Here is an 18573-nt window from a genome sequence, read left to right on the forward strand (position 1 = left end):
GATGCCTTTTCTGATTTTCAAGCAAAAACTCTAAAACAAATTAAAATACAATTTCAAGAGGCCAAATTCAGTATGCCAAATTTATAAACCTATCTTTCAATCAAGAAAACTGTGGATGGCCACCAGCAATCAACATGTTCCTATAGGAGGGAAAAGACAGAGCAAGAACAGGAGAGGCAGAAGGCGGAAAGGAAGGTGGGCGAGGAAAGCATCAAAAGGAACACATATCAGGCAATAAGAAAATGGAGTCCGGGATATGCCTTTGGTTTGGGCTGTATAAATAGAGATTACCCTAGTGGGGGAATCAAAATGTTAGTGCCCAAATTATGAATAAATCCCATAGATTGGACCAATGAAAGCCTTAGATCTATTTCCAGAAGCCTTGCAAACACCAGTCTATCACTCTTTTTGCCCATGCCTTAGTTCCAGACCCCCTGACAAGCAACTAGTATGCAAAAGAAACACAAAAAGAAGTCAAATAAATCAAGGGCTCCATCAAAAGAGAACAAATATAATCGAGAGCACCAATAGAAAACCTCGGTCAAACTAGTCTGGTTTCTGTCAGGGTCGGTGAATCAGATTTGGAAATTGGAGGGAAGGGGGAAAAGAGAGAGAATCAAGAATGAGAGAAAGAGAGAAATGTAACAGAAATTTGTTATTACAATCAGATATCCTGACCAATCATAGAGCTCCTTATTTATAACCTAATGCAACCGACTAACTAACATTTTATAGTAAAGCGACACCGTTTCTCTTGCAACTGCTTCATTTAACTAGACTCACTAAAACGACGACGTATGATCGTTGTTCTTGACATTGCCTCCTCCTTCAGTTTAGACTTGTCCGCAAGTCTTGAATTCAGGAAATTGTTGCTCCATGAAATCCTTATCTTCCCAGGATGCTTCCTCATACTCCAATTGTTGCCATTTGATCAGATATTGTACCACAGGCAGTCCCTTCCTCAGAATAGCTCGTCTCTTCAGAATCATTTCTGGCATCAAGGGGCATTGATCCTGCAAATCGAACTCTGGCAAGGTAGTGGAGACCTGCTGTGGTGGACCAATTCTCTTCTTCAATAGAGAAACATGGAACACTGGGTGTATTCTAGCTGCAGGGGGTAATTTGAGCTTATAAGCGACCTCTCCTATCTTCTCTTCCACTTCAAAAGGCCCATAGAATTTTACTGACAGCTTGAGGTTCTTTCGAATGGCCATGGTTTGCTGCCTATATGGTTGCAGCTTGAGAAACACTAAATCCCCAACTTCGAAACTCCTCTCGGTTCTATGCCTGTCTGTAAAATATTTCGTTCGTTGCTGAGCCTTGAGCAGATGCTCCTTGATACTGGCTGAGATCCTCATCCTGTCCTGGAGTGCTTGAGCTGCTGCAGGAATGGTAGAGTCACAGTAGGGACCCATTGGTAAGGGTAATGCCTTGTAGCCATAGAGGGCTTCAAAGGAAGTCACATTCAAGCTTGAGTGATAAGCAGAATTGTACCACTATTCAGCCAGGGGAAGCCACTTACTCCACTGACTGGGAAATTCTCCAGTCATACACCTCAAATAAGCTTCTACACACTGGTTAACTCTTTCAGTTTGACCATCTGTCTCTGGATGGTATGCAGAACTGTAACACAATTTCACCCCCACCAATCGAAATAACTCCCTCCAGAAGTGGCTAGTAAAGATTTTGTCTCTATCTGTAACTATAGTTTCAGGCAATCCATGAAGCTTATACACCTGATCAATGAAAACTTGTGCCACTTGCCTGGCTAAAAAGGGATGAACCAGCAACAAGAAGTGACTGTACTTGGTGAATCGATCCATAACCACCAGAATAGTATCAAAGTTTTGTGAGGGTGGTAGTTTCTCTATGAAGTCCATAGAGATGTGTGTCCACGCTTGACTGGGTATAGGAAGAGGTTGTAGAAGTCCCGGATGCTGAATGTGCTCAGCCTTATTCCTCTAACAGTTATCACATGCCTGCACAAATCTCCTAACATCCTGTTTCAATTCAGGCCAATAAAATATACTACTGATCCTGTGCCAACTCACTCTCTGCCTTGAATGGCCTCCAATGGAAGAAGAGTGCAAGGCTTCCATGATTTGCTCCCGGACTCCATTACTTGACCCCACATAGAGCTTCCCTCTGTACCTGATGATGCCATCACTTAGTTGATACTGGTCTGGAAATTCAGGTTCCAATATCATCTTGGCAATTAACTCCTGACAGTGAGAGTCATGCTCATAGCTTTTGACTATTTCTGTCATCCACACTGGTTTAACAGTAGTTAAAGCCAGGCAAGTGCCTGCCTCGTTCTTCTTCCTACCTTCCATTGCAGCTCTCCCAGAAAGTGCATCAGCTACCAAATTCTCACTGCCCCTTTTGTACTGAATTTCATAATCCAGTCCCAGAAGCTTGGTTAACCATTTGTGCTGTATCGCTGTTGTCAACTTCTGATCCAGTAAGTATTTTAGAGATTGATGGTCAGTCCTGATGATGAAGTGGTAGCCTACTAGGTAGTGTCTCCATTTTGTTACCGCCATTACTAATGCCAGCAATTCTTTTTCATAGGCAAACAGCCCTAAATTCTTTGGACTCAGTGATTTACTGAGAAATGCAATAGGATGTCCCTCCTGCATAAGCACAGCTCGAATTCCCCCTCCACCCGCATCAGTTTCTACCACAAATGGCTGCTTAAAGTCAGGCAACCTGAGTACTGGAGCTGTGGTCATGACTCTTTTGAGCAAGTCAAAGGCCTCCTGAGTTGTGTCAGTCCAAAAAAATGCATCCTTCCTCAGTAGTTCAGTCAGTGGTCTACACAGGATCTCATAACCTTTAATAAATCGTCTGTAGTACCCTGTGAGTCCAAGAAATCCTCTTAACTCCTTCACTGATTTGGGTGTAGGCCAGGTCAGCATACTGCTCACCTTGGAAGAATCCATGCTAACTCTTTTCTCTGAGATGGTGTGTCCCAAATAATCCACTCTAGTCTGTGCAAATGAACACTTGGAGCTTTTAGCAAACAACTGATTCTCCCTTAGCACAGTCAACACAAGCCTTAGGTGCTGCAAGTGTAGTTCCCACGTCTTACTATAGATCAGGATGTCATCGAAGAAGACTAAAACAAATTTTCTCAAATAAGGTTGAAAAACTTGGTTCATTAAGGACTGAAAAGTTGCAGGAGCATTAGTCAGCCCAAAAGGCGTGACTAAAAACTCATAATGGCCACAATGAGTTTGAAATGCTGTCTTGTACACATCTTGAGGTTTGACCCTGATCTGATGGTAACCTGCAGTCAAGTCCAGCTTAGACTTATACTTGGATCCAGCCAGCTCATTCAGCAGCTCGTCCACATTTGGAATGGGATAGCAATCTTTGATGGTGATTTCATTCAGCTTCCTGTAGTCCACATAGAATCGCCAAGAGCCTTCCTTCTTCTTAACCAGTAAAACTGGTGATGCAAATGGACTGTTGCTGTGCCTTGCAATTCCCTGTTGTAACATCACTGTAACCTGCTTCTCAATTTCATCCTTCTGAGAATGGGGGTATCTATAGGGCTTAAGCTTGAATGGTTGAGCCCCTGACTTCAAGGGAATTGCATGGTCACATGTCCTGATAGGTGGTAAGGACACGAGCTGCTGAAAAACTTCTGAAAATTCTTCTAGCAAATCTTTGATTTCCTGAGGCTGCTGCTCCTCTCTTGTCCCTTCTGAGGCTCCTGCTGGGGCCATTTCTGCTTCCATGTTTCTGATAGCAAAGCATCTCTTCTTATATTCTATGAAATGCCTAAGGTCCTTACCCCTGATTAAATCTAATTCACAATCCTCTGAACTCCCTTGTAGGTGAACTGTTTCCCCTTGATACTCCATAGAGATCCTGAGGTTATGAAAATCAAACGTGATGGGGCTAAAATGAGTCATCCAATCCACTCCTAGCACAATATGCCAGCCACTCAGTTGCATCACCTTCAAATCAAAACCAAATTGATGTTGATTGATTTCCCATCTGACCCTTGGGCAGATGGCCTTGCTGGTTACACATGTTCCATTCCCCACAATAACAGAGAAGGGGGAAACCATTCTGTAAGAAATGTCTAGAGCAATGACCAACTCACTGTCAATGTAGCTGTCAGAACTCCATGTATCCACTAGGATTAGCACCTCCTCTCCATCTAGATGTCCTGTGATTGTGATAGTGTTTCTTTTGAGGGATTCTGACAGTGTGTGTAAGGACATTTCCATAACAGTTCCTGGATTACCAGTGTGCTCATCTTGTTCCCCCATTGCATCCTCAAATTCCGTGTCCTCTTCTTCATCCCCAAGGAAGAAGTTTAGATGTCCCATTTTACACTGATGTCCTGCCCCATACTTCTCTCCACACTTAAAACACAGTCCATTGTTCCTTCTGTATTGAATTTCCTGTGGTGAAATTTTCCTAGTGGAATTATTATCTGGAACTATCCTTCTTGCATTGGAAAACTTGTGCTGGTTAACAGGGGGAATCCTATATAGATTGCCTGAGTTGGTACTTGGAGGCTGACTTTTATGCAAGCCGAACTTATTTTCTACTAGATTTTTCTGCACTTCCCTTCCTTGTCTGTTCTGCAACTGCAAGGAGTACTCCTGTACTTGAGCCATTTCATAGGCAGCAGACAGCTCTGTAGGCTTAACCATTCTGATGATTGGTTTAATTTCTTCTTTAAGTCCACTAATAAAACTAGACACAAATTATCCTTCGTCTAATTGGGGATTTTCATCAACATTAATGGCTTGAGCTCCTCAAACTTTTCTTGATACTCCTCCACACTCCCAACCTGCTGGATCTTGTTAAATTCTTCCACTATATCCTTACAAATTTTGTTACCAAACCTCTTGCACAAAAATTCCTCAAATTCTGCCCAACCTAGGCTTGTCCATTCCATCTTAAGGCCTTGAAACCATCTATCTGCCCTCCCTTCTAAAAAACATCTCAATTACCCCTACCTTCTGATTCTCAGGAATATGATAGTTCAGAAAATACTTATTACATTTTCTTAGCCATTCCTGTGGATTTTCTCCATGAAAAAGAGGCAACTCAAGTTTAGGAGGAAGAGGTGCATAGATCCTACCTTCATCTCTTCGGTTGAAGTCACCATTGCTTTCGCCTCCCTTGTTGATCCTATGTTGAAGCGGTGGAGTAGGTAGCAGTGGTCCTTCTCTCACTTCCTCCGCAGTGCTCTTTTCTCTGTTCATCATCATCTGTAGGAAGGAGTTGAATTTCAGCTCTAATCCGCTCATCGCCGCCTCCAATTTCTCCAACTTCATGTTGGAATTCTCCAATTCTGCTCTGACCTCACTACCAAATTCAGCTCGAAATTGCTGCTGAGAAGAGTGAAATGCCTCCATAGCCTCTTACAATCTTGCTTCCTGCTTCTTCACGTGTTCCTCCAAGGATTTTAGGCCAGTTCCTTCCGCCATAGGAGCTACCAAGGATCGGTAGCTCTGATACCACTTTGTCAGGGTCGGTGAATCAGATTTGGAAATTGGAGGGAAAGGGGAAAAGAGAGAGAATCAAGAATGAGAGAAAGAGAGAAATGTAACAGAAATTTGTTATTACAATCAGATATCCTGACCAATCACAGAGCTCCTTATTTATAACCTGATGCAACCGACTAACTAACATTTTATAGTAAAGCGACACCGTTTCTCTTGCAACTGCTTCATTTAACTAGACTCACTAAAACGACGACGTATGATCGTTGTTCCTGACAGTTTCTAGTCAATTTCTTCGCTGGCTTTCACCAAGTTTCATAGACTTTTAGTCTCCTCTGAGTTTGCATTCGACCAGATCGAACAGCTGAAAATTCCTGGATGAACCAATTGAACCATGCCAAATTTGTCTTCTTTTTCTGCTGCATTAGGGAAGCTAAAGAACAAGTTTTACTTTAAAAATATGTCTGGTAACCTTAAAATCTTATTAAGGTTCAATTACTTACTGAAGGGATTATGATGACGAACCAGGCTCTAAATATAAATGTTCATAATAAAAAATATAGACACTGCAAGAGAAAGAGAGACTGAGATATTGTCCATGCAGGTCTGTGGTAAATTTATAGCTCTGTCTTTTAGAAAAATCAAAAGACGTCAAAAAGTTGAAAATATGAAGAAAAAGAAAAGGCAGCAAAAGGAAAAGATCTTAGAATTGTCAAATGAACAGCATCACCTACTCAAGTACAAAATAGTTGAAGAGGCAATTTTGGCATGTTTTAGGAATCACTCAACAGCTGCTCACAAATAGGCCTACTGAATAGTGCTTCAGAGACAATTTCAAATATATGGCTTTATTGGGTATTGTTTGGAACCCAAGTTTTTTATCAAGTTTGTCTGCTATAAGTTTTTTAAAAACATTAACTACAGTAACCTTAAAAAATTTCTCAAAATATTCAAAAATTTACACATTTCAAAAAATTTAAAAAAAAAAACTTTTACAGTAAGTTACAGTAAAGTTTTAGACAGACTTCTAAAAAACTCACCTTTCAAATAGGGATGAAAATGTACTTCTAAAGAAAGGTGCTTAGTCATCCGCATAGATCACCTCTTTGGAGACAACATTGGAACATCTTATGTTTCACTTCTCATGGCTATACACTCTCATTCACAGAAAGAAAACAAGATTGACCAAGAAAGTAGCATGTCGAATTCTCTCCAGAGGTGGATTTGCATATTTACCTTATATATGAAGCTTCATATTAAGATACGAATGATGTTGAAAACTCAAAATCAGTGAATAGTATGTTATGCTCTTTCTTGATAAATATCTAGAAAAAAAAACTATTTTCCAAATTGTTTTGTCAAATAAAATCAAATTTCTCGACACAAGGGGCTAATTACTCAGATTATGGTCGAGAAAAAAAAAGTTCGGACATGTACCGATCTGACAAGGTCGTGGTATAAATCTATGGGTACCGGGCCATGTCAGCCCGGCACCCAAACTTCATCCAATTTTTTTTTTGACTTCTGACACCGCTGTCGAGCTCACAGCCCGGCAGCAAAAAAAAAATTTTTTCAAAAAGGCTGTCGGCTACCGGGCTGACAATGCCCGGTAGCCGACAAGGTCTGATGGAGCCCGGCAGCCAGTCAAATTGTTTTAACAAAAAAAAGAGAAAATGACCTGTTTCATCCCTCACATTTCGTAAAAATATTCTTTTTGTCCTCACATTTAAAACGAAGCAAATTGGTCCTTCATATTTAAAAACCGAAACTTTTACATCCTAGAAATAAACTCTCGGTTGTGAATCAAACCATCTAGCAACCCGGTTACAAATTCTAGAGGTAGAATTGGTAGATCACTCGCAAAACATATTTCCAACAAATAAATTAAAATAATTAAAAAATCTTAATTAAAACACATTTGCTTTTTCAAAAGAACGAAATAGTGCTAAAGCTCTCAAGCACTAAACCCTTAGACAAATTCCTCAGTTTTGTTGCACTAAGGGTTTAGTGCTTGAGAGCTTTAGCACAATTTCGTTCTTTTGAAGAAACAAATGAGTTTTAATTAAGATTTTTTAATTACTTTAATTTATTTGTTAGAAATATGTTTTTGCGAGTAATCTACCAATTCTACCCCCAAAATTTGTAACCGGGTTGTTAGATAGTTTGATTCACAACTGAGAGTTTATTTCTAGGATGTAAAAGCTTCAGTTTTTAAATGTGAAAGACCAATTTGCTTCGTTTTAAATGTGAGGGACAAAAAGAATATTTTTACGAAATGTGAGGGATGAAACAGGTCATTTTCCCTTAAAAAAAATGCAAAGTGGTCAGCAGGCTTGTGGACCAAAACAAAAAAATATTGGCTGGCAGCTCCCGTGAAGCAAAAAAACTGAACGAAAAGAAAAAGTTAGTACGTAGCAGATCATTTCCAGTGCATGTTTTACAATTTCAAATATTTGAATATGGGGATTTAGCGCTATTTTCATCTTTTATTATTATAATGCTTATCGCTATTGGGTGTATTCACAATTTGACAATGTCATGTTATGCATTTTTTCTTCTTTTCATTTTTTTGCCTATTTTGTTTTTATATTGCACAACAAATTTATATTTATAAAATTATGTAGTCTATTAAAAATTATATAACAATTTTAACAAATAATTTCTCAACAATTTGATACATGCATCTTATTGTAAAATGAATGAGATTTTTTTGTTTAAAACAGCCTTTGTTTAGTTTAACATCATATAGAAGTAATTATTGATTTAACAAATCTATTTTCATCTAGTTCTATTGTTCGAATTTTGAAATATAATTTAATTAACTCCAAAAATAGTCGGATTTAGTACGTTAGGCGGCGTAAATTTTGGATAAAAAATAAGGGCGAAATTGTTGTATTGGAAAATGGATGAAATTTTCAAAATTATTTAGTGAATTTTGTATATGTCAAAACAAATATTGTGGTACATTTTATTTTTTAATTGAATTTCATATTTGAAATAATTGAGGCGTAAATATAAAAGAAAATTTAGTGCAAAAAAGAAAATTTTAATTTGAGTATACAGTAACTTTAGTTGTAAATAGTATTAGGATATGAGTTTCAATCGGTTATGATCAGGTATTATAATTATAATAATAAATAAAGGTGATTACTAATATAAAGTACTTATATGAATTTTTAAAAAATTTCTTGCCATTTCATCTTGTCTTTCCTTCATATTAAATTAAATATTTCAATAATACAATTTAATGTATTTATATTTATGTTCATCTTAAATTGATAATTTTATTGAATAATTTAAATATTTATAAAATCTTTATTTCAATTGAAACTTAATAGACAACTAGTTAAAATGCCAAAAAAAGAAAAAATATTATTCATTCGACTCAATGTCATATAGTTACTTATATTATAATAGAATATTTAATTAACTATTTTAATTTATCAAATATAAGTATTGGACATTAGATGATGAATAAATTTTTAAGAGAACTTTTATTGTGATTTTAAAATATATAATATTTTGACCCATGCATAATTCGCTTTCTTCGGTATCCGAATATACTTCTTCGTCCGTCTCCACATAGTAGAGTTGGCCTTCTTGCATTGCTTCTGCTTCTTATGCGCAAAAAAGTGAACTTTCCACCGTAGACGTAACCTATTGTTCAATTTAGATAGTGAAGCGTTAGCAAATTTTAATTTTTTAAAAAAATTTGTTGTGCAATATAAAAACAAAATAGGCAAAAAAAGAAAAAAATGCATAACTAATTATATACAACTAATTGATGGACCGCTTTGCATAAGTCGATTATTTCAATGCATCCCCAATATAGATGTCAAAATAGACATCTTGTTAATAAGTTGCCTTTGTTAAACCGCTTTGCATTTTTTTTAAAAAACAATTTGACAACTTTTTAAACAATTTGACAGCTTTGTTCAACCGCTCTGCCTGGCAGCCATCAGACCTTGTCGACAGCTTTTTTTAAAAAAAAATTTGACATAGCCCGGCAGCGGTGTCAGAAGTCAAAAAAAAAAAAAAATTGGATGAAGTTTGGGTGCCAGGCTGACACGGCCCGGTACCCATAGATTTGTACTACAACCTTGTCAGATCGGTACATGTCCGAATTTTTTTTTCCTCGACCATAATCTGAGTAATTCGCCGGCACAAGGGGACATTGATTCCATATTTGGAAAAATATATGCATTAGGACCCTATCCCATGCTATGCTATCAATGCAATGTTTTGAAAACCGGACTGGACCGGCCGGTTCGATCGATCGAATCACGAACCGGTCATGTCTCCGGTCCGATTCACTACTAAAGTTGACTTGTTATAAGAACCGGTCAAAACCGTTAGAACCGTTCAATCCGGATTGACCCATTGAACCACAGTTTTTTATTTTTTCCTAATTTTTTAAATCGAATTTAAAAGTCTTGAAAGGTGAAAACACATCTTCCCAACTTTTCTTTCTAACCCTAATTTCTAATGACGGCTGCCGCACACTCTCTCTCATTCTTAATCTCTTCTCCAGTTCTCTTTCTTCTTGTTTCAAATTAAGAATCCAAATTCTCAATGGTATCGGGCTTCTTAAATATGGGGTTTCTCAACTTCAATTCTCTATTTTTTCTGGCAAAAGATTGGATTAATCTCACAAATCTTAACTCTCAAGACATCGTCCAGGTTAGTTTCATTTTTTTTTTCATTTATTTGTTTATTACTTGGCGTTTGACAGATTGTATGATTCTTGAGGTCTGCAATTTTTGGTAGTTTTATTTTTATTGTTCGATTTTTCTTTGAAGAGCAATTTGTCTATTTCAGTTTTTTTTTCTTTTTCTTTTGTGGGTAAGAATTTGAATGCCATAAGAGAAAACCAGTGCAGAAAGCTAATTTACTTGATCAACTATTATGTCACAAAACTCAGGATTCAATTCCTATTTTTGGTATTGTATATGTACTTCACTTTTGTTGATTATGTACTGGAAAATTCCTGAAGTACTTTGCACTAAAATATATAATTTATTTTGGCTACTCTTATCCATTAGGAATACTCAAGAACATAATCTTTATACCAGGCAGACAAACGATGTTAGGGACACTATTTAGTGGATTTTCCAAAATATTGCAACAGGCTACACTTGCAATTTTTGTGCCTATTCCAGAGCATGATGATCAAATTGCGTGGCTTGAAAATTCTTCAGGGATGTTTACCGTAAAGGATGCTAGGAAAACATTCCGGCCCGAGGTACCGCTGTACATTGAAGTAGTTTAGTATGGTATGAAAATCACATCCCTAGACATGTTTTTATATTGTGTTTGGTATGTAACAAAAACTTAGTACGCTGGATTTGAGGAAATGCAGTGTTTTCAGTTGGGGAAAAATTCCTAGAACTCATGAAAATTGGATTCTACTTGTAGAGTGGGGCTTAGATTTTAAGCAATTTTGTTGGTTTGCGATGCTTAGCGTTATTTTGCTGATGTAGTTTGAGGATTTCCTCGTGTATGTGCTACATTGCAAATCATTAATGAAATTCTTTCTGTTTTGCTAAAAAAAAATTATTTTTTTGATAGGTATAACTGAGATGAATTATTTGCTTGATTTTACAATTTAAAAAATTAATCTATGAAAGTCAAGTGGTTTGAAATATTTAACTTTTTAGCAAGTGATGTCTTGAATTAGTCTATGAGATTTCTTATTCTGTGCACATGTATGTGTGTAATACATATATATATTTATATATATATAAATCATTGAATCAGGATTGAATCGGTTCGATCGGTTGAATCTCGATCCTCTCACCTTACCGGTTCAATTAACGGTTCGAGTTTCAAAACATTGGATAAATGAGGTGGTCTACCACAGACCGGTGATTGTGTCATGTCCTTCCGCTTTTGTTTCAATCAATATTGTCTGGTTGTCTTCTAGGCCCCCAAGAAACGATCATGATAGGCATGAAGGCTGTGCTATTTCTGATTTATCCACAGAATTCTGAGCCTCACAAGTTGAAAAGTATACGTGTACGTTTTATTTAGCCTTATCACCATCTTTTGAGTGTTTCTTGAGCCAAACAACACATTATTATGTGTGTACTGACTAGGGGTGTACATCGAAATCGAATTCGGCAATTTAGAATTTTGAATTCAAAATTTTTGGAATTTTGGACATTAGAAAATTCGGCTGATTTCAAATTCGATTTCACAAATTTTGAATTCGAATTCGTCAATTCAGAATTCGATAGTAATCGATTTCATCGAATTCTAATTTTTATATTATAATTATATATAAGTTTTGCTAAACTAAATGCTAACTTTTGTATAATATATGTTTAAATTTATAACATAGTGTACAGCTAACTTAATAAGACTTATTATTGTATTGTTATATAATATAATTATTAGTTAGATGTATTATTATATATTATAAATTTTATATTACATATAATATATATATATATATATATATATATATATAACATACGAATTTGAAATCGAATTAGGTATTCGATTTTTTATTTCGAATTGTGAATTCGAAATCAAAAATTCTATTTTGAAAAAATACATTCCCGAATTCGAACCAAATTCGTATATTTCAAAAACGGAAAACTTCCGCTTTACCGATTTCAAAAATTTCGAATTCAATTTGAATTCAATTGGTAAATCAGTTTTTTTTTTCGAATTTGCATATTCCCAGTACTGACTTCAAAAATTAACGAGTTTGAGAGTCAAGACCAAGACAATTGAGCTAATTTACTTTTTGTATTTAGACATTTTTTATAATTAATTATAATTTTAAAAAAATTAATATCTAAAATTTATCTTAACGAGCACTCACTAGTCAAATCATTAACGTTACTGAAGTATGACTTTTTTTATTTATTTAAAGTCAATGAATGCAAGAAAATGTCATCATTCCATGAAGCAGTGGACAGCATTGCTACACTTGTAATAGAGAATCTATGCAAGATTTTAACGTGTTACCATGCTCAAGAACATGTTTGTTAGTATGTTAGTTTTGAAGTGCATGGTTGTACCTTTACTGTTCAATAGAATATGTCCAAGTCAACCCGATTGTATAATTCTTATAATATCTCGTATAAATTAGTATAACTTTAGTGTAAAAATTGAGTTTGTAACTTATACAATTAAAGTTGTGAAGCATTCCTGATTATATCAAAATTGTATGAATTTATACCTGATATTGTTCGATTCACACAACTGGTTGGAATTGGAACTTATGAGGACCCAAATCCTGTATCCATTCCATACCGCTTAGCATGTTCGGCTAGTTTGTGTCTATGTTTTCAGAATCGGACCGGATAGCGACTCGGCCAAGGTCAGGGGTCAATGGGTTCGACCGGGAGTCGATAGGGGTCGAACCGGATGACGTCATAAATAAAAATTATTTAAAAATTAAAATATTATATATATCATATCTAATAATATATTGATATTAATAAAGGTATATTCATATATATTTGATGTTTCAAATATATTTAACAAGAAAATACAAAGAAATTAGAACAATCAAGTAGCAATTTATATTATTTAATAAATATTAACAAGTTTAGAATTAAAATTATGAATTTAATTGAAAAATAACATCAAATTGTAGGACAATATTTATAAAGTATCAAATATTTGAGGTATACGAATAAGTTTTAACAATTTAGGGGGTCAAAACATAATATTATAAAGTTTGAATTTTTTTTAAAAAAATTACTGTTGAACCGGAAAAATCGATTTTTTCCCGGTCAAACCCGGGTTTTGACCGGCTTTGACCGAATTTTAAAATTTCTGGTTTTCTAATATGACTCGGACCGGCTACCTGGCCGATTCCCGGTTCGACCGGCCGGTCCGGTCCGAGTTTTAAAACAGAGGTTTGTGTATGGAGATACTTTTATAAACCTCTCCTGATGTTTCAAATAATTGCATTGGCCTCCTCCCAAAATTTCCAAAATATTAGTGACCTCCCCTAAAACTAATTATTGTGTAACAAATTAGCCCAATTCAAAAAAATTAACAATAAAAATATGTTTTTAGGAAAGAAAAAATAAAATAATTCCACAAGTGTGCCTCATATATTGCATTAGTTAGTTAATCTATAGTATGTAAAGTAAATATTTATGTTAACAAAGTCAAACGCCAGGAGATGTAAGTGCAATTGATGGGGATTGCAACTTGCAAGCATCGGTTGAAAGTATATGACTTACTTTTTATCAGTTGTGGATTATGCAGATCCAATACCCCAAACTTTGTTCTTGTATGAGTTGCAAAATAAACAAAAGTACAAAAACCATGCCTACAATTGGAAGGATTGAGGAGCATCATAGCTGAGACGTAATTTACTCTATCAATGAAGAAAATAGGACCATTATTTTCAAGATTCAAGATTCAAAATTCAACTCAGATTGATCTTAAAATGCAACTATGATCCAGAAATACTGAATAAATATTAATATGTGAAGAATTTTTAACAAAAGATTAAAGTACATTCCTCTTTTAAACAACCTTTTTCTTCTTCATACATTACAACAAAAGGAAGAACTGGAATCCAAATGCCATCAAAACAAGCAAACAATATCCCAACGCAAATTTCAAATTTTTGCCCCTGACACCTTTGGTTTTTACTGAGCTAGAATCATTGTAGGCTTAACTAGAAAAGCGTCTTTGTTTATTTTCTGAACCTAAAATCATCATCATCCTCCTCCAATTTTGTTAAAGATTGATACTCGGCTTTTCCAGGGAACACTTTGTAGAGTCCCAAGTAAAGACACATACAAAAAACTGTAACTCCAACTAAATACCAGCTAAATTGAATGTTCACCAATGATTTAGCTCTGGCAAGGGCTTCAAGATCATGGCATCTAACAACATAATGACCATCTTCCAAGTTCATAAAACAGCCTTTGGGAATGTACTCTGGTGTCCAAAGCATGATTCCCATGACCATCAGCCAAACTCCTTGGAACAAGATGCTAAGAGACCTTATAAAATTATTCAAGAAATTCTGGGGGTAACCTATGCATAATAGGGTAGTGAAAAATGAGACAAGTATGACAATTTGTAGAAGCCAGTGGTATTGGCCTTCCACACCCGTGTGATCAGTAGAATGGAGATGGAAGAGGAGATATTCCTGGCCGAAGGCAATGGCTCCGAGCATTTGGGTCAGGCCATGTTGAGCTGGGGGCTGGATTTTGTCTAGGATGATGGAGAAAAGTGCATAAATGAAGATAGTCAAGGATATGTTCGAGTGCTCAAAGTTGTGAAGATGGTTTGATGGGATGGTGCCATCAGGGTCCAGTGGTTGGTGCCTGGCTGGACTAATGAAGAGTTCCATGGATATTGAGGCAATGCAGCCTCCCATGATCAAGAGAAGTTCGAAGTACCTGCTTTTTGAAGTGGGAAACCATGGCAAAGATGTGTAGGATTTTGGACGGAGAAAGTGAAGCCTGATATGGTTAACTAAATGCCAGAGTCCAATCAGAAAGAAACCAAATCCAGGTGTCACATGTCCTACCAAACTGCCCATTGCCTTGCCTCTCGTTCTGCTTTCTTGCTTGCTTGTTTGTTTTGTGGGTTTTGCATGTTTACTACACAAGGAGGCTATATATATATATAACGAAAAAATATCTTGCTTATGAAGACAATCAACTCAAATTAAATTGATAAAATACTACAAAATCAAATCAAATTAAATATTTATAAACTGCATGTAGTTTCTTCTATTTTGTGCTCTAAATGTTCGTATAAAAAGTGGTTCCGAAAGAGCTACAATTCAGGGTAAATGATAATTTTAGAATTTTCATAATTTGTTAACCCTTTCTTTTCTGCCCCATCTCCTCTGTGCTTTTTTTTTTAAATCTTTATTTTAATATAAGTGAAAAATCTCGAATACGGAACCTTTCACTTACATTCCCTTCTTCTGTACCATCCAATTCATCCCTCTCTCACTCGACTTGTGCCTATCTTCAACTTGAAAAGAAAATATTAAAAACCTCTACATAAGCTAATCGCTTTCCTTGGAGACAACCTAATTGAAGAGAGTGATGGGTCATAATTGGCCATTTGAATGTCACCACCTTGAGAGTTTATGCACTGCTAGTGACCCGGACATGCACTCAACAAGTTAAATAAAGATATTTCGACTAACTAACTCTTTAGCTTAATCGCTCAATAGATGCTAAGGGTTAGGAAGAAGGGACAACAAGGTTGTTCAATATTAACAAAGTATGCTAGATTATATGAATTTGCATTATCGGAGATTCTCCCTCCTTGGTTTATACGTATATATGATGGATTTCTATATTGATCAATAAATCAGTTTCTTAAAGAAAAAAAGTCTCTTATGTGTCATCATGCTTTTCTAATTTCTAATTTATAATGGTATATTCATCTTTTTTTTTCTTTACTTTTTTGTTAGTTGTTTTCATGACGAACTTGCAAGTGTATAATGTCCCATCCCAGTCTTAATTAGACTCAAGCGATGAAAACAATCAATTAGAAGTGATAAAAATGTAACATATTTTTTGAATATGACCAACATTTTTCTTATTGGTTGTCATATTCCCACTAACCAGTCTTCATCTTATCATTTCATGGTTCTTATGTCAATGTATAAGAGAAGTCAAGTCGAAATCAATGAAAGGAATTAAAACATTTTTTTCCCAACTGGATTTCTTAATACTGAGTAACAAATTAAGGTTAAATGCATTAAATCCCCTAAACTTTGTCTCTAATTGTACTTTTCCTCTCTAAACTTATTAAACAGGCACTTAACCCCTTTTTGATGTTTTTGGATAAAGATGCCCCTACTACATTATTTTCTTTCTCCTTGTTTTTTCATTCCTTTGTTTTTCTTTTCTACTATTTTCTTTTCCTTATCATTTTTTCCCTTTTTTTTTCACTTCTCTCATCTCACTATTTTCATTGCTCCTGAGATAGATAAATGTGAAGTAGCAGAGTAATTAAGAGTACTAAGTACTCTTTGGGATGTGAGAAGGGTAAATTCCATTTTGTAGACTCAAATCTACACCTATTCCCACTTTGCATCTCAAACATTAATATGGGAACATTTTGCATCATAACCTTTCTAACACATCCCACTTTTGTCCAAATATTAATGAACTACACAAAACTAACCAAATCACATATTTGTCTTGTGAAATCCATGGTAATTTTTTTAAAAACAATGCTTCGTTTGGATTAGTTATTTTTTGGGGTGTTTTTGAAAAATTTTACAGTAACAATGTATATGAAAAATTTTTACTGTAAAAGTTTTTTAAAGTATTTGATATATTGTATGGATGAGATGTTTTTTGAGTTATTAACGTGACATTGTGTTTGAACGTGGGCCGCTGTACTTTGGTGCCACGTGGCCGGTTCGGCCACTGGCCGCTCTTGCTCTTTGAGGAAGTGACATTGCAGCTTGAAGAAATTATAATTGATTCCTTCACCATAGAACCATCACTTTGCGGTTAAGCATCAATGACCAAACTTGACACACAAACTGCTGGGGTCTGTCATGATTACTAACTAATATTAACATATGATAAAGACACTCTCAAGTTTCTAGTATCTTTTCCACTTTAACCAATTGGGTTGTATGGATCTTATCTCATTGTAAATAGTCATGACATCCAATTTTTTGTTTCTGGCCTTTTTGTGACTTGTGAGTACATTTCTAGGTCAGAATCTTATATATTTCTAGGACTAGCTTTTTAGTATTCTTTTCTTGATCAAAGGACTCACCAGTAGAACCACATTCCTTCCAACATTCTTGAGTTGAAGAAATGTCCTTCATAAACAGATTGAATCGTTTGTACAGTTTTACAATAGTGTATCAGGACGATTATTTTGAATTTAAAATTTAAATTTCGTATATGTGCCATCTATCTGACTTTGATAATATATATGTACTGACAGTACCTATAAGATTAACTCATGAATAATATCAAGAAAATTAAGGGAGGAATTTGTTTGCCGTGTGAGACTGGACAAGACTATTGGGCTTGTAAATTTAACCTCCTTGTTCTTTGTTTATTTACATACCTCTCCCGATGTCTAATTGGATTAATTTTCCCCTAAACTTCTCAAGTTTCCCACTGTGGTACAATCATCCCAATGAATTCAAACTTGTCAACCTAATTGAATTTGATTTCATTTCATACTCTGTATTTTTATCAAAAGTAACCTATTGCATGTACATCATTTTTTTTTAAAGGCTAACATGACTTGTCAACTAAACCACGCGGAATAGTTTCGTAAGGCAGAAGAAATTATTTTTACTTTGGAGGTCCGAAAAAAATATTGGAAGTCCAAATTAGTATGCTGGTAGACTAATGCAGCTACATATTTCCATAAGAGAATTAATTAAGAGTAAAATTAAAAGAAAAAAGGGAGAGGAAGAGACTTTATTTTTTATCATTAAAATTGGCTTATGCAGTTATGCCTCTATTTATCAGAAAGTTTTTTTTTTTTTTTTTTGTTATGGATTAGGCGCATGAGTGCACCAAGACAGTAACATATAAGCCCCATATGTGGCACATGTTACTATCGATTCCTCAATAGTCAGTTAAAGTTTAAGCAAAGGAAGACCCCAAAAAAAAAAAAAATCCAACTACCGGCTGATTTGATTCTCGTTTAAATTAGACAATAGAAAATAAAATCAATGTTGTAAACATGAGATAAAACAATAAAGTCTTCTACAAATAAAACAATAAACACTTCTAAAAATACATTCATGTTTATAAAAAAAATACATTCATGTTTATAGTCAATTCCACCATCTTTTCCCACTCCAAAAAGACTAACAATTTGTTTGTAGTCAATAGTTATAGTGAAAAAAGTATATGGTTTCATTGGTTTTCTAAATGCCCGAATAGAAATCCTAATTTTTGTTTGGGGATACATTAAAAAAAATGAGACAAAATAATTTAGCATCTCCATATAAAGTAAAATAACAATACCGTGCAAATGCACTCGAATTTTGATTTTTAAAAAAATTGAAAAAAGGAGATAAAAGGAGAGTGGAATTCTTAATTTACTTGAAACAATAAGAAGTTGGAAGAAGGAAACTAATTTGAAAGGCAATATTTTAATTTGTTTA

At 35.2% G+C, this 18573-nt stretch overlaps 2 protein-coding genes and 1 long non-coding RNA gene across 3 annotated transcripts; 1 reads left to right on the forward strand and 2 right to left on the reverse strand.

Annotated features, from left to right (window-relative positions):
- Nucleotides 1-833: 833 nt before the first annotated feature.
- LOC140038329 (uncharacterized) lies at nucleotides 834-1415 on the reverse strand. Its single transcript, XM_072083640.1, has one exon. The coding sequence runs from the start codon at nucleotides 1413-1415 to the stop codon at nucleotides 834-836; it is 582 nt and encodes a 193-aa protein (XP_071939741.1).
- Nucleotides 1416-9645: 8230 nt separating this feature from the next.
- Nucleotides 9646-10923, forward strand: LOC140006141 (uncharacterized). The gene is made up of 2 exons (XR_011813775.1): nucleotides 9646-10151; nucleotides 10514-10923. It is a non-coding gene; the product is annotated as an uncharacterized lncRNA (long non-coding RNA).
- Nucleotides 10924-13896: 2973 nt separating this feature from the next.
- On the reverse strand, nucleotides 13897-15013 carry LOC113730007 (uncharacterized). The gene has a single exon (XM_027254820.2). The coding sequence runs from the start codon at nucleotides 14995-14997 to the stop codon at nucleotides 14140-14142; it is 858 nt and encodes a 285-aa protein (XP_027110621.1). The 5' UTR covers nucleotides 14998-15013; the 3' UTR covers nucleotides 13897-14139.
- Nucleotides 15014-18573: the final 3560 nt, after the last annotated feature.

This window comes from Coffea arabica, chromosome 1c (assembly GCF_036785885.1).
Source record: "Coffea arabica cultivar ET-39 chromosome 1c, Coffea Arabica ET-39 HiFi, whole genome shotgun sequence".
In the NCBI taxonomy this organism is placed as follows: domain Eukaryota; kingdom Viridiplantae; phylum Streptophyta; class Magnoliopsida; order Gentianales; family Rubiaceae; genus Coffea; species Coffea arabica.